General features: G+C 41.6%; 1 protein-coding gene and 1 pseudogene across 7 annotated transcripts in view; both read left to right on the forward strand.

Annotated features, from left to right (window-relative positions):
• RMND1 (required for meiotic nuclear division 1 homolog) overlaps positions 1-16,750 on the forward strand; it is a 43,699-nt gene that overhangs the window by 3,432 nt on the left and 23,517 nt on the right. For 5 of the 7 annotated variants that reach the window (XR_009354477.1, XR_009354478.1, XM_059176767.1 and 2 more), the window contains exons 2-6: positions 936-1,453; positions 8,563-8,671; positions 11,080-11,155; positions 15,333-15,372; positions 16,175-16,275. Coding sequence is in view for 5 of the 7 variants with exons in the window: in XM_059176767.1 (XP_059032750.1) it covers positions 950-1,453; positions 8,563-8,671; positions 11,080-11,155; positions 15,333-15,372; positions 16,175-16,275 (830 nt within the window). In the remaining 2 variants the exon portion in view is untranslated. Of the gene's footprint in view, positions 1-935; positions 1,454-8,562; positions 8,698-11,079; positions 11,156-15,332; positions 15,373-16,174; positions 16,276-16,750 lie in introns of those variants that run through there. The other 2 variants (XM_059176770.1, XM_059176769.1) reach the window with 2 other exon arrangements.
• On the forward strand, positions 15,993-16,108 carry LOC131834886 (U4 spliceosomal RNA; annotated as a pseudogene).

Here is a 16,750-nt window from a genome sequence, read left to right on the forward strand (position 1 = left end):
CGAGGTATGTGGGGGAAAGAGAGGCGGGAGACCCCAGAATGTATACTGAGCGTGGCGGAAGTGAGCAGTGGGAACGAGGGGCACTAACAGGCTGTCCAGATCATGGAGTTGTTTGGTCCTGTTGGGGTTGAAGCGTTGTGGGAAATGTGGAAGAGGAGTGCGCTCTTAAAGACCAGACGTGGAGTTCGGAGTGGGATGCTTGAAACTGAGCATATGAGGTTGTAGTTGGTGATAACACACAAAGCTTATGGAGAGCTTTTAGAGTAATTAACAATCTAGTAGACTTTTAATCTTTAAGTGTAGTTGGTGCAGTTAAAATTTCACTTTCCTGAGATGTGGCCCAATTTTTAACAAAACCTAAATTTTGTGTGTGTGTGTGTGTGTGTGTGTGTGTGTGAGACACCTTAAATGCTACATCTCTCTTCCTCCATAAAGACAGAAAACACACTAGTTGTTCGTCCTGTTCCTTTTGCGTTGTTTGTCTTAGTGCTTTGCATGGCCTGTATGAAGGCAGTCTTTAGTTTCCAAGGTAAGAATTTCATAGAAGAGAATAGGGGAGAACCAGTGTATACAAATTTCTAAAATTTTTTATAATTAGTTTCTTCAAAACCCACTGGCTCAGCTGGCAAGGAGTAGTACTAATTAAAGGTGAACTGTAATAGCTGCTTGGACTAGAACTAAACACAGAATTCCAGCTTTTGAGATATTTTAGAGGCAGTAGCTTCTAAACATGACTGTGACAAGCCTAGGTTGTCATTACACTTGTATTTACTTTTTTAACCTCATTCTTTTACTAGACTTAGGTTAAGGTGTATTTGTTTTGCAAATGTTTTTACAGAAATATTTTTAGTATCTAGGAAAATATTGTATATATTTGAAAACATGTAGAAAAAAAAAAAAACAACACTTTGAACTTAGAATTCTTTTTCTTTTAGCCCGGGATGTGGTAATGTCAGCCAGACTGTTCAGAGCCCTGGCCGGATCTCACTGTATTTTATCAAAAATACGTCAGTGCCAAAGACTTGTCCATCGAACATTAAGGCCACGGAAAGAATTTGAGACTACAACATGCAGCACCGTGATGAGAAGTCAGAACTTGGAGTTGTTCTTTGCTGAGACAGCAGCTGGTGGTTTGAGTAAGTCCCCGGTCCTGGAAATTAGTCCGAAAATCTCAAATACAAGCATACTCTCTCCATTAAATGCTGCGCATTGCCAGGATGAAAAAATGCACCTTCCAACCAGGAGATCTTTTGGTACTCACAGGAAAGTGACTCACAGACCAAATCTCTTAGGTTCTAAGTGGTTTATAAAAATATTAGAGCGACATTACTCATCTCCATCAACGGAAACACTAGTTCCTAAACAAGACCTTCCGCAAATCAAGAGACCACTAAAAGCATCGAGGACCAGGCAGCCATCCAGGACCAACCTTCCAGTTCTGTCTGTGAATGAGGTAAAAACGTGTGGTGGTGGCATTCTGTTTTGTAATCATCGCTTGCACTGTCACTGGTGTCCATGCAACATAGCCTTACTGTGAACCTAAGAGAGCTGGCCGCAAGACCTTTGAAGCCTAATAGTAAAATCTGTGATATCCAAAAGCAACCACCATCTTGTCTTTTTTTTTTTTTTTTTTTTTTTAGAATTTATTTATTTATTTGACAGAGAGAGATCACAAGTAGGCAGATAGGCAGGCAGAGAGAGAGAGAGGAGAAAGCAGGCTCCCTGCCAAGCAGAGAGCCCAATGTGGGGCTCGATCCCAGGACCCTGAAATCATGACCTGAGCCAAAGGCAGAGGCTTAACCCACTGAGCCACCCAGGTGCCCCTCTTTTTTTTTTTTTAAGATTTATTTGAGAGAGAGCACACACTCATGTGAGTAGGGGAAGGGACAGAGGGAGGGCAGGTGGGAAGAGAGAATCCCCAGCAGACTCCCTTCTGAGCACAGCGCCCAAAGTGGGGCTCGATCTCACTACCCTGAGATCATGACCTGAGCTGAAATCAAGATTCAGACACTTAACTGAACTACACTGGTGCCCTAAGGAGTCAACATCTAAGTTTTAAGAATTAATAGTATGTATAAAAACAAAGTTTAAGCAATTAAATATAAAAATACAGTTTATGAAAAGATTAGTTATTGACTTAAGGAAACTTTGAGGAAGAATAGTGTTAGTGTTAAGTCCAGTGTTGGAATGGTACTGTAAAAAAAAGCCCATTTTGGGGCGCCTGGATGGCTCAGTGGGTTAAAGCCTCTGCCTTCGGCTCAGGTCATGATCCCAGGGTCCTGGGATCGAGCCCCACATCAGGCTCTCTGCTTGGCAGGGACCCTGTTTCCCTTCCTCTGTCTCTGCCTGCCTCTCTGCCGACTTGTGATCTCTGTCTGTCAAATAAATTTTTTAAAAAGAAAAATTCGGACTGTAGAAATTTGTCATCAAATTTTAAAAATCTTTTTTTAGTAGCTGTGCAGACAGGTAAGCACTCATTAGCCTGTGGTAACTGTGTGAGATCGAGTAGTAAAATGACATGGCAAGGTACAGTCAGAAAAAAGTGAGAGGTTTTGCTTCTTTAGCCTTTGAGGGTCAAAGGGTTTTTTTTATTCACTGTTAAGAGGTTTATGGGAATTTCTCAGCTACAATTGCATTTCCATTCTAAATGATCAATACTGTTTAAGGTTCAGATCAAGCCCTTTGCCTGCTTTTGTATCTTGCTAATACCTAGAACTGTGCCTAATACTTAATAAATGTTTATTAAGTTGGAAAAGAGAGAAGGGAGGCAAAGGGGTCTCTGGTGTCCGTGGTCATCCACATTAAAACTGGGAATGTAAATATTTAGAATTTGATCAGGCCTTCTGAATCTATCAGAAAACAGGTTAGAATGTCTGTCTTTTTTTTTTTTTTTTTTTTTTTTTTTTTTTTTTTTAAGATTTATTTATTTATTTATTTGACAGAGAGAAATCACAAGTAGATGGAGAGGCAGGCAGAGAGAGAGAGAGAGGGAAGCAGGCTCCCTGCTGAGCAGAGAGCCCGATGCGGGACTCGATCCCAGGGCCCTGAGATCATGACCTGAGCCGAAGGCAGCGGCTTAACCCACTGAGCCACCCAGGCGCCCCTAGAATGTCTGTCTTAAAATCTTGATTCTGAGAAGTAGACCTTGAGCATGTCTAATTAGTGTTGATTTGTTTTGTTTTTTTCTGACTGCATAGTTGACTTCCTTCAATGAAGAAAGGTGTGATTAGGTACTGTACCCCCAAAGCAGAAGACTGGCTTTTATCTGCCCCAACTGGAGGGGCACCCCGTTGCCACACGGGCATCATGGGGCTGGCGAATGCTTTGTGGCGGTAGAGGCTTTTCTCCTGCTCTGGACTGAGACAGGAAGGACTCTCCCTAGTTCCAGAGAGCATGTGTGCTTTCTGTGGACCCCCACACGGGCTCCTGAGCTCGCTTGCTCTCCTGGAATCAAATCTTTATCTGGTGTCATTTGCGGAGATTAACCTACTAAGATGTTCAGCGCATGTGCCATTGGCTCCTGGTTTACCAGGACAACAGTGCCTCTTGGTCATGGGTCCTGTGTCTCAGGATGGTGGAGGATGACAGCCACGGCCCCAAGCAGTGTGGAAATGGGCACGATAGGGAAGGGGCCAGGGGCCTGCTGGTGGTGTTCAGAGGAGCACCACTGTATGCTGCAAAGTTCACTAGTGGGTTGTTCATAGTTGTCTGTCTGTTCTTGGGGGATTTTTCAGTGAAATAGAATAGAAAGCATCAGAATGTATTACTCATGGTAGAGCTAATACTATTTTGTGAATTTTTTGTGTCAGCTACTGATCTATATGCCTATGTGTACTGTGTATTCAAAAGGCTTTCTTGCCACAGAGGGTAGTCAAAAAACTGGAGAGCCAAAGTGTTGTACTAGTAATGTAAAATGTATTTGTGTTTTATAACTTTCATCCGCAGTCTATACATAACAGGAAAAACATGCATTTTTCTTTCTGTGATACCGAAACAACATTGCAGTAATGCATTAATTTTCTTCAGTACTAGAATGTGAATAAAAACAAACTTTCTTTTTCAAGAAAAGTGTTCCATCTAGAGTGTGTGATGCGCTAAAACAAGAATCATATATAGATTTCTAGCCCCATCTGCTGGAACATGTTTTCTGTGGCCAGAAAAATGAATTACATATTGTGGCTTTCTTGGATTTGGGTTTTAGGGTTTTGTTTTTGTTTTTTTTAACACTTTAAAATAGAAAGGCCCAAGCTTAGGTGTTAAATTCAGTAACTATTTTAGGTTAATTTGGCACATTTATTTAAGAACAAGTTGTTGATCCCATCATAAACTCAGAAGTTTGTTCTCTCTCCATATAGATATGTGATTCATTATAAAAACCCAGGAAAAAAAACTTGTATGAAAACAAAAGCTTTTCACAATGTAACAATATCATTAACGGCAGGGTGGGGGGGGTGTGTGAATACAGCATACTCCATGGGCCTCTCTTTCCCTTTGAGTACAGTCTTGAAACTTGAGGGATCTAAAACTAAAAAAAAAAAAAAATCTAACAAATCAAACTGAAGAACTTTGTGAATCATTTATTAATAGAAGAAGTGGTAAGTTAAAGAGAGACCGTGATCCGAGATGCTTGAGGAGGATACAGAGAGGAGTAGTGTGGCACCGCCAGGTCAGCTGTGTGGTGCTGGCCAGAACCGGGAGCCAAACCAAACAGGAGACCAGCGAGAGAAGGAAAGGTGACAATCTCTAGAAAGTCTGTAAAAATCCTTGGCTAAGTAAAAACAGATTGTGTTTCGAGATTCATTTTTAATCTCTTTGGAACTCCGTGTGTTTTCTCATGGAAGCGGTGACTGAATGCCTTGCCTTGTCCCGTCCTTGAGGGTGCACAGTAGTGCATGGACGAGTCTGGTCAGTTACACATGATGGTGGGGCAGACAGGAGACAGCCGGGAGTGGGGGGGCTTGGGTGCGCTGGGGAACGGCGACCCCTGCCTCAACCTCAGTTGATCATTGCCAGACCTTCTGCTTGATCAGAAGTTGGTGGAAATCTGGGTTTTGTGTGAAATCTCAATTTGTTGCTATGGTGAATTTAAATCTTAAAAATACTAGATGAGGGGTGTCTGGGTGGCTCAGTGGGTTAAGCATCTGCCTTCAGCTCAGGTCATGATCCCAGGGTTCTGGGATTAAGTTCCACATCTGGCTCCTTGCTCAGCGGTGAGCCTGCTTCTCCCTCTGCCTGCCACTCCCCTACTTGTGTTCTCTCTCTCTCTCTCTCTCTCTCTGACAAATAAATAAATAAAATCTTTTTTAAGAAAACAACGCTAGATGGGTCACCTTTGAGTTGGATCGTTCTCTGAGCTGCCAGGTTACAATTCTGATTCTAGAGACAGTTGTCGTCTGCCACTTTCAGTGCAGTTACGGGAAGATCATTCATGGGAATAGTTCTAGGGCTGGGGCCCTCTTATCTCCTCATCTCTCTCTCTCTCTCTCTTTTTAAAAATTTTTTTCAAAGGGTCCTTTTTTTAAAAAAATATTTTATTTATTTATTTGACAAAGAGCTAGAACACAGCAGGGGGAGCAGCAGAGGGAGAGGGAGAAGTGGCTCCGCACTGAGCAGGGAGCCCGATTCACAGCTCTATCCCAGGACTGAGCAGAAACCAGATGTTTTTTTGGTTCATGACCTGAGATCTGGGATCATGACCTGAGCCCATGGCAGATGGTTAACCGACTGAGCCACCCAGGTACCCCATTTTTTTTAGGTAGGCTCCATACTCAGCCTGGAGCCAAGTACGGGTCCTTGAACTCATGCCCCAGAGATCAAGACCTGAGCTGAGATTAAGAGTTGGACACTTAATTGACTGAGCCACCCAGGCACCCCTCTGCTTATCTCTTACCTTTTTTGTGCTTCCTGCTCTTCTACCTCCGGCCCAGACAAAGTGTGTCAACTGTAGTAGTCACAGAAGTAATTCTCACGTCCAGCCGAACCTACTATGCTTTTGCTTGGCAAGTTTCAGTAAATTCGTTGAGTCTTCCTGCAGAGCGGAGCTTGCCCACTGTGGCCTTTCCTGATACCTGTTACCAGGATTCCTCTCTTTCCTCCAGCTTAAATCACATGTCCGGTCAGCTCTTCTTAACTCCACGGAGCCTGAAGAGAACAGATAGTGTTAACAGTTCTAAACCTTAAGCATGTACTTGATTTCTCTGTAACTCTCTATATTATCTATACTCTGGCTGTATGAATCCGTATGGTTTATCCGCAGGTTGATTCCCAGTGAGTCTGGGAATCAGCTTATCAGATACCTTCCTGCAAAAGGAGGGCAGCTTACATTCATTTATCGTCACATCCAAGAGCAATTTCTGCTTGTCTGGCTTTCTTTTTTTTTTTTTTTTTTTTTTCCTAATTAAGTTAAAATCATTTTGGTGATGACTGGATATTTGATTTCGGTTTGTGTGTATCCTCAGGTCCTCTCTTTATTCCTCTGCTCCTTTTTAAACCGCATATGAAAACGGCGTAACAGGTTAAGGAAAAGGGTTAGGCAGGGTTAGACCGTTTCTTGGGATAGGGCCGGGAGTTAGGTAACAAACGTGGGAGAGGGGAAGGAATTAATATACTACTTTTCTGAAACTGTGCTAGGAATATAACAGAAAGGGAAAGGGCTTAATGCTGAGATGAGTAAATCCTAGGAGTAAATTTTGATTCAGTGACTCATAAACCTCTTTTAACCAGTGGTGGGCCAAAGCAGCATAGGTATCACATGACCATAGAATCACTCATGTTCTGGCGGAAATATAAAATTATGAACATACGAAAATTCAGATTTAAATTACTTGGCAAACTTTTTCGCCTCCCATAAATCTAGATGGTTTAAACATACCCATACCCGTAATAGTGATAACTGCATTCTCACATATTGACCACTTGTGCTAGCCATGATTCTGAGTAATGGACATTCATCAGCTTTTTTAAATTTCACAACAATCTTGGGGCACCTGGGTGGCTCAGTGGGTTAAAGCCTCTGCCTTCAGCTCAGGTCATGATTCCAGGGTCCTGGGATCGAGCCCTGCATCGTGCTCTCTGCTCAGTGGGGAGCCTGCTTCCCCGCCCTCCGCCTGCCTCTCTGCCTACTTGTGATCTCTGCCAAATAAATAAATAAAATCTTTAAAAAAATTTAAATTAAATTTCACAACAATGCTATTAGTAGGTATTTTGTCATCCTGATTTTTTTTCTTTTTTTTTCTTTTTTTAAAGAATTTATTTACTTGACAGAGAAAGATCACAAGTAGGCAGAGAGGCAGGCAGAGAGAGAGAGAGGAAGAAGCAGGCTCTCTGTCGAGCAGAGAGCCCGATGTGGGACTCAATCCCAGGACCCTGAGATCACAACCTGAGCCGAAGGCAGTGGCTTAACCCACTGAGCCACCCAGGCGCCCCCTGATTTTTTTCTTAAAATCTGTTCAGATTCTGTACCAAACTCATGAAACCTTTGCCAGTAGCTTTTGAACTTAATGGACTTCACCCTCTAGTGAGAAATATATTTTATATTACACATACTTAGATATGCATATGTGACCAAAAAAAAAAACTTCATAAAATAACATTTACCTATGCTCTGAATGATGTAATATTTTCTATTTTGTTGTATTTAATTCTTTTTATTTTTTTTTAAGATTTTATTTATTTACTTGTCAGAGAGGGAGAGACCATAAACAGGCAGAGAGGAAGGCAGAAGGAAAAGGGTTAGGCAGGGTTAGACCGTTTCTTGGGATAGGGGGAAGCAGGCTCCCTGCTGAGCAGAGAGCCCAATGCGGGGCTCGATCCCAGGACCCTGAGATCATGCCTGAGCCAAAGGCAGAGGCTTAACCCTCTGAGCCACCCAGGCACCCCTTTAATTCTTTTTAAAAGCTGGTTTGGACCAAGTAGATCGGTAGCAGGTCCCACAGATGGGTTGTGACTTACAGTGAGACAGACCAATGTGCTGTGCCACGCCCCTTATCGTCTGTGTGCTGCACACACACACAGCACAGATGTACATGTATGTACACAGACAAGACTCCATGCACTAACGAAACCCGGACACATCATCAGATAAACACAACTTTTTGTTTAATAGTAACCAGAGTAAGAGTTCTGTACTTCCTTCGTAGATGTAAAGCCCTCTCTGATGTACAAGACTAGTGACAAATTATCACATGGTCTCAAATAATAATGCTGCTATGATGGGCTCACCCGGGTGTCATACGGACCCCACCCAGGGCCATATGATGCCTTAACCCTCTCCTTATCTTTTGTTCCATCTGCGCTTACACCACCACCACTGGGGGAGCAGCTCTGTTTTCGGGATAGCCCGTAACATCACTTTGGGGGCTGGCAGGAGAAGGTCCTCATAGACTAGGCTGAAATCCATCTCCCTGTCCCTTTCTCTTCACCCTCATCGTGTTCCCTGTATGAGCCTTTGAGAGCTTTGATGAAAACTCTCAAGAGCCTCCTTTGCCTAATGGAGTCCTGGGAGGTGGTCACCGTCAGTTTAACCTCTTGGTAACCCGCGTCATGCTGATGTCGCCCAAATAGGACCTGATGCACTGCACAGCGTTCGCGACCGCAGATGAATACCATCTCGGGACTCTCTCTCAAGATCTGGCCTCCCATGGATACGTTGAAGTAAACAGTTTGCCTAGAGGTACATCTTCTTGAACCTGGGGCCAAGTATGTTAAAATGTATTGGAAAATAATTTTCCTGTGATACTCCTTAAATATGCATTTGTTTACTTTCCGTTTTCTATTTAGAAGATTCTATCAGGACTACCTGGCTAGCACGTTTGGTTAAGCATCCAACTCTAGGTTTCTGCTCAGGTCCTGATCAAGGTCATAAGATCAAGCCCCACATTGGGCTCCGCGATTGGTGGGGAGTCTGCTTGGGACTCTCTCCCTCTCCCCCCCCCCACTGCACCTCTCATACGCACATTCTCGCTTTCTCTCTCAAATAAATCTTTAAAAAAAAAAAGGATTGTATCACGAAAATGATGTTGAGTCTCCTTATACAAATGGCAAAGATAAGAAATTAAAATGTATTTACAGAGAACTTAGCTCTCAGATTAAAATCAGTATGGTTTATTAAGCTTTATTTGTAGGATCACCATGACTTGGGATGATCAAAGGCTGTGACACTTCATTTCTATTGCATTAAAAAGTTGTTTTAGGGGGCACCTAGGTGGCTCAGTGGGTTAAGCCTGTGCCTTCAGCTCAGGTCATGATCTCAGGGTCCTGGGATCGAGCCCCACATCGGGCTCTCTGCTCAGCAGGGAGCCTGCTTCCCCCTCTATCTCCGCCTGCTGCTCTGCCTACTTGTGATCTCTCTCTCTGTCAAATAAATAAATAAAATCTTTAAAAAAAAAAGTTGTTTTAGTGTTACAGAAGAACCATGCCATTAACAGAAATGTAGGGAGAGCCTTTATAGAAAAATTTACCAGCACAATCCGATACTTTAAAACTAACAAAATTAATGAAATGAGAAATACAAAGAATATTGAAAAAAAGAATTAAAATAAACTTAACAGGATTTTAGGACAATATCAGGAAGGATTCTTGAAAAAAGAGCCTGTTTTGTATTTAAAAATAAGTAACTTGGAACACACTGGTGGAAATTAATGAATTTACCACCGAGTAGCAAAAACAGCAGGTTGAAAACCTCCCTGCTACCTAGAAAATTCTTCAAAGGGTCATTGACCCCATAAGAAACACATGAAATGTCACTGTGCTCTTTCAGCCTTGGTGCCTGGTACAGACTCCTTATGCCATTTGATGGTAGAAGCAAGCATAATTAACTGAGAAAACCAGAGCTATGTCCAGAACCATGATGATAAAAAATTTTCCAGGTGTGGGGCGCCTGGGTGGCTAGTGGGTTAAGCCGCTGCCTTCAGCTCAGGTCAGGATCTCAGGGTCCTGGGATCGAGTCCCGCATCGGGCTCTCTGCTCAGCAGGGAGCCTGCTTCCCTCTCTCTCTCTCTGCCTGCCTCTCCGTCTGCTTGTGATCTCTGTCTGTCAAATAAACAAAAATTAAAAAAAAAAAATTTATTTTTTCCAGGTGTATCCTTGGCTGATTACAAAGGCTGTGCACAACAGCTGGGCTAGCTTCTAGTACCAGCCCCATTGCCCTGGGTCTTTTCCATTTCATTTATGTGGCTCTTGGGTGCACAGGTGAACTTTGCCCTCTGTAGGATGTAGTGCTTAGGGAAGTTTAACCTCACCCAAAAAAGGTAGGGTAGGATTTGGTCGTTACCTGAATGCCCCATTCCCCAGCCTCTACTAGGAACTCTGAAATTTCGTTGGTTCTAATTTTAGGTTTAGGTAATTTTAGGTGTTGCACATTAACATTAATATATTAATTGACATGTTCACATATATTTATAATTTATGTTATAGAATATTTTGTACTCAACAATTATTAATTATGCTAATAAAGCAACTACTTGTTGATGAATGTGTATATTAATATGTATATTAATACATATCTAATAATATTTAAAAGATTATAAATATTTAAATAGTTACAGGTGGCCACAGTGTTGGTTCTCATAATTAACTTTGAATTCAGATAGGTTTTGAAGTGGTCAGTATCTTTGTTTCTGTATATTTTCTGTTGTCTCATACTATATATATTTTAAAAAGCATCAAAATGAATAGTTTGAAAATATTAAAATCATTTTATTAACAAAATGGTATTGAAAAGAAGAGAATTTTGTAGAAATTTTAATTCTTGAATCTTAGTTGCATTGAAACTAAGACTTTAATCATTATTAACTGGACTAGTGATTACTGTGAATGAAGATCAGTGTCCATGAGTGGTTTTAAATAGTACTAATAATAGTGTCACAGGTGTTTCAGTGTTTTGTGAAAGTAATTTCTTATAGTCTTTCATTTTCATATGTTGAATACTTTCAGAAACCTAAAAATGGACAGAATGTTACAGAGCACTTATTGATCTACGATGGGTTGATCGTAAGGACTTCAATAAAAGTTCATAGGTGACTCGTAAACCTTGAGTCACTATATGGTGGTAGTTTTTCATGCCTCAATTTCAAATCACAGATGCAGCAAACATTTTGGTGATGGGTGTGGAACACTCTGCTAAAGAAGGTGATCCTGGAACAATATTCTTCTTCAGGTAAGACAAGTGGGCAGCCCTTCTGGGAAATGGGCCTGTGGTCAGATAACGTGGTCTTTTTTTTTCCTCCAAGTGGTAAGAACCACAGATAGTTTATTTTTATCTCTCTGCATTTTATACCTTTTCTACATTGTAATTTTCTTTCTTTTTCAATTTTTTATTCAAATTCTAGTTAGTAACATATAGTGTAATAATTGATTTTAGGAGTAGAATTTGGTGATTCCTCCCTTATTTATAAAACACCCAGTGCTCCTCGTAACACATGCCCTTCCTTAATACCCATTACCCGTCTAGCCCATCCCCCAACCCACTTCCCATCAACCCTCTGTTCTCTATTGTTAAGTGTCTCCCATGATTTGTTGCCATCTCTCTCTCTCTCTTTTCCCCTGTTCCCATATGTTCATCTGTTTTATTTCTTAAATTCCACATGTGAGTGAGATCATATAGTATTTGTCTTTCTTTGACTTATTTCACGTAGCATTATGTACTCAGGCTCCATCCATGTCGATGAAAATGGCAGGATTTAATTCTTTCGGTGGCTGAGTAACATTCCATTATATAGCACTTCTTTATCCACTCGTCTGTCGATGGACCTCTGGGCTCTTTCCACAGTTTGGCTATTGTTGGTAATGCTGCTATAAACATCAGGGTGCATGTGGCCCTTCAGATCAGTATTTTTGAGTCCTTTGGGTAAATCCCCAGTAGTGCAGTTGCTGGATCATGGGGTAGTTCTGTTTTCAACTTTTTGAGGAAACTTCATACTGTTTTCTAGAGTGGCTGTATACGAGCTTGCATTCCCCCCAACAAGATGGTTCCTCTGTCTCCACAACCTCACCAACATCTGTTGTTTTCTGTGTTGCTAATTTTATCCATTCTGACAGGTATGAGGTGGTATCTCATCATGATTTTGACTTATATTTCTCTGATGCTGAGTGATGTCGAGCATCCTTTCATATGCCTGTTTTCCATCTGTGTGTATTCTTTGGAGAAAAGTCTTTTCATGTCTTTCATCCATTTCTTAACTGGATTAGTTTTTCGGGTGTTGAGGTTGGTAAGTTCTTCGTAGATTTTGGATACTAGCCCTTTTTCTGATAAGTCGTTTGCAAATATCTGCTCCCATTCTGTAGGCTGCGTTAGTTTTGTTGACTGTTTCCTTCACTGTACAGAAGCTTTTTACCTGGATGAAATCCCAATGGTTTATTTTTACTTTTGTTCCCCGTGCCTCCGGTAACATATCTCGTAAGAAGTTGCTACAGCCTAAGTCCAAGAGGTTGCTGCCTGTGTTCTCCTCTAGCATTTTGATAATTTCCTATCTCACAATAGGTCTTTCATCCATTTTGAATTAATTTTTGTGTGTGGTATAAGAAAGTGGTCCAGTTTCATTCTTCTGCATGTTGCTGTCCCGATAACATGGTCCTTAAATTTGAAGAGTACCTCCTCCCTTAATAGTAAATGTGTCCAAATATACTTGTGATTTAAATTTCTCCTTTGATACTTATTTGATCTAGGAGGCTTCGTCAGTTTTAGGAATTTTCTAGTCAATCCTGATAACACAAATAATTTTGAAAACAAATAATTTTTCCATGGCTTGTCCTTCATTTATCAATCTAGATTCTTGATTCTGAGAGTATGTATAGCATCCTACTTTTCCATTCATCTTCAGGACTCCCCACCAGACTCGTGCTCCCATCCTGTTATCTCTTCTTCCTTTATTTATTTTTTTCCTTCTGTAACTCTTTTGCTTTAAGTTTTTTTTTTTTTTTTTTTTGTCTTTTTTTTTTTTTTTTAAAGATTTTATTTATTTATTTGACAGAGATCACAAATAGGCATAGAGGCACAGAGGCAGGCAGAGAGAGAGAGGAGGAAGCAGGCTCCCTGCCAAGCAGAGAGCCCGATGCGGGACTCGATCCCAGGACCCTGAGATCATGACCCGAGCCGAAGGCAGCGGCTCAACCCACTGAGCCACCCAGGCGCCCCTGCTTTAAGTTTTATACCACCTTACCTCTCCAGAGACATCAGACTGGAACCCTGAGAATGGTTATGATAATAGAAACCACTTAAAATAATTTCATGTTATCCTCACAGCTCTTCAGGAGGCCTATTATTCCCTCTTTGCAGCTGGGGAAACTCAGGGGGAGAGAGACTAAGGGAAGTGTCCATAGTCATGGGATTGTTCTATGACAGAACAGAAACACATAGAGTGTTTGTAAGAACCCCAACTTTGATAAAAATCTTTTGATATCAGTGTCTATGGTTGATGATTCCTGGAAGCTCCAGCTTGGTTCCTTTCAATGCCTTACCTTCCTTTTGACAGAACTTTGGAGATAATCGAGAGCTCAACACTTGGCCCAAGTAGAATAGCGTCCCCTTCGGTTTGGAGGAATTTGAATTTCTGTGGGCCTCTAGATGAAAACTAGGAGAGCATCCAGTAGAAATATAATGCAAGGCCCGTATGTAAAGATACATTTTCTAGTAGCCACATTTTTAAAAGTTAAAAAAAAAAAAGATTTAAATTGAACCCCACTAATAATATGTGTCACCTGAAACGGATTTTAATAATGTGTTTTATTTAACCCAACATATCTGCAAGGCTATCACTTCAACATATAATCAGTCAATAATTAATGAGATTTTTCCACTCTTCTTTTCACACCAAGTCTTCAAAACCCACGGTGTGGCTTATGTCACTAGTGTCACTTGGTGTGGACCAGGCCCATTCAAGGGCTCCGAGCCCCCATGGCCTCCAAGTGCCCCAGCGCATGGCACAGCTTCCTGAACGGAGGGGGCATGATCCCAAGATCTCTTGTCTTCCCACAAGGGACCCTCTGAACTAATTACTCCTCTTGCATGGCTGTGGATACCAACCCCGACCACCTAGACCCTACACCGGTGGGTTCCCGCAGCCGGCTGCCGGTCCCCCCCGCCTCTCTTCTCGCCACTGCCAGTCTGTCTGGCCGACACAGACAGGAGCCGTGCTCAGCAGGCACTTCTGATCCCCACGCCCTCCGGCTTCAGGTTCCGTGGAACCTGACCAAACTCCATGTCGCTGCCTCTCCGGCCTGACTGCCTGCTGCTTGCTCACATCCACAGCCTTGCAGACAGCGAGCTGTTTAGTCCGAGATGCGCCGTGCTCGCTCACCCCTCCTCCCTGAGCCCACGGCGTTCCCTCTGCCGTGCTGCCACCTCGCTTTTTCTCCTTTGGCCTAGCCCTACATGTCCTATGGAAACGCAGGTCCTCCCAGGGACATTCCAGAGTACATACTGCGTAATTCTCTAAGTTGTCACCACTCTGCACCTGCAGTTGTGGGTGTGTCTGTCATCAGTCTTTTCTAAACCAGGAGTTCCTCGAGAGACCAAACTCATCTTGTATCCAATGCAAAGTGCTGACCCACACGTATGCTAACGAGCACAGTGCTTAAGACACATTTGAAGAACCATAGGGACTACTGAATTTTTACCTCTTCTTCATTTCTACCTTTCTTTCCTCTGGTGCAATAACCCAGAGCCATAATTTCTCCCTCTTTCTCGTGTTTGTTTGTTTGTTTTGTTTTTTAATTTACCATCAAAAACTGCACAGCATGTCAAACTTGAGAATATCAAAGCAAGTTCATCTATGGTTTTTAGACCTCACATTTTTTCAAAGCCAGAACTAGATTCAGGGCCCTCCTGTGGCTTCATCATACTGCTCCAAGCACTGTAGCATTATTCCCTGGGTGCTTTTAGCCATCTTTGGCTTTAATTTATCTCAGTCTTTTTATTCCATAACTATTAAAAGCATGATCCTTTATTCGTTTCCTGTAGCAGAATCTGCTATAGATTCTTAATGAGAGCTAAGACGGGTCCCCGCATTTTCCTTATTCTGTACATCAGAATTGAACCAGATATGAAACAGTCTAGATACATGAAGTTATATAGCATTACAATAATATTTATTCTGCAAGCCATGTGAGAAATCATGAACTTGGGGGAGCTCAGGTTTTATCAAGAGTTCAGTAATAGTTCTTGTTTTCACAACTCCGTCTAGGAACCATAATGTCAAATAAGTAATAAATCACATTTTTTTAAAAAATCGCCTTCTGGATCTCTCCTAGAAGTTACTTAAGCATGACTTTATGTATAGCCCTAAAGAATATATTCTGGCATTAACTTTGTTGGTTCTTTTATTCTTTTAAATCAGAGAAGGAGCTGCTGTGTTCTGGAATGTGAAAGATAAAACTGTAAGTATATATAAAGTATAAAAGTGTAAAAATCTAGTTTTCTGAGAACAAAAGTAGTAATTATCCCTCAATAATCTGAGTCATGGAAGATAAATTAACAGATAATCCACAACTTACTCACTCTGTGTTACATGGTATTTATCCTAGCACTTTTGCCTTTTATAACAATTGTGTTTGGGGGTCCTGCATGGCTCAGCCCGTTAAGCGTCTACCCTCAGTTCAGGTCATGATCCTGGAGTCCTGGGATCCAAGCTCAGTGGGGAGTCTGCTTCTCCTTCCCCGTCTGCCCCTCCCCCCACTTGTGTGCTCACCTGTGCACATGCTGTCTCTCAAATAAATAAGTAAAATCTTTTTAAAAAAAGAACTCAGAGCAGAGACTGTCACTTTCTGTACCTTGATATTGTTTAAATTTTTACAGTTTTGTAGCTTACATATTTTTAAAAGATTTAAAGGCTACAAACCATAATGTTAAACTAGTTGGTTTTCTTTGGGTTGTGGAATTAGGGTCATTTTAATTTTCTTCTTTATGCCACTCTCTGTTTCCTAAATATAAAAACTATTTAATCTGCTGAGTTTACTCTCACAAAGAATTTGCCTTTTCCTTCAAAATTAAGCAGAAGAGCTTTGCACAGTGGCAGGATCATAGCCAGTGAGGTTTCTCCAAGGCACGAGTATTGCTAATTAAAAACTAAACAGAAGAAACATCAGCAAATGTAATGAAAAATGCTAAACGCGTTAACCCTGAACCATAGTTTTGTACTGAGAGAGTCAGTGCAATTCTGGGTTCTTGCTTCTTTTCCAGATGAAACACGTGATGCGGGTCTTAGAAAAGCATGAAATCCAGCCCTATGAAATCGCTCTGGTGCACTGGGAAAACGAAGAGCTTAACTACATAAAAACAGAGTAAGCAGCATTTTATCAAGTTTGCAAAAAGAGCCGCAAGCAGTGAAGGCAATAAACAGCTTGGGCACTTGGAAACTAATTTTAAGACAGAAGTTATTGGTGCAGGGGTACCTGGATGGCTCAGTGGGTTAAGCCTCTGCCTTCAGCTCAGGACATGATCTCAGGGTCCTGGGATTGAGCCCTGCATCGGGCTGTCTGCTCAGCAGGGAGCCTGCTTCCCCCCCCACCTGCCCCCGCCTGCCTCTCTGCGTTCTTGTGATCTCTCTTGCTCTTTCAAATAAATAACATCTTTTTTAAAAGTTATTGGTGCAGATATAAAGCCTAAACAATATAATACGTGTTAGTAGGTAAACATAATGGTTTGGACTTGTCAGGCTACCCATAAATTACAATAAATCGATATATAACCCCAAAATGGTAAGTGTTCTAACTAAGCAGTCTAAACCAGTAAATGCTGTGCCTTCATCAGAATGAA

Source organism: Mustela lutreola, chromosome 6, assembly GCF_030435805.1.
Source record: "Mustela lutreola isolate mMusLut2 chromosome 6, mMusLut2.pri, whole genome shotgun sequence".
NCBI classification, from domain to species: domain Eukaryota; kingdom Metazoa; phylum Chordata; class Mammalia; order Carnivora; family Mustelidae; genus Mustela; species Mustela lutreola.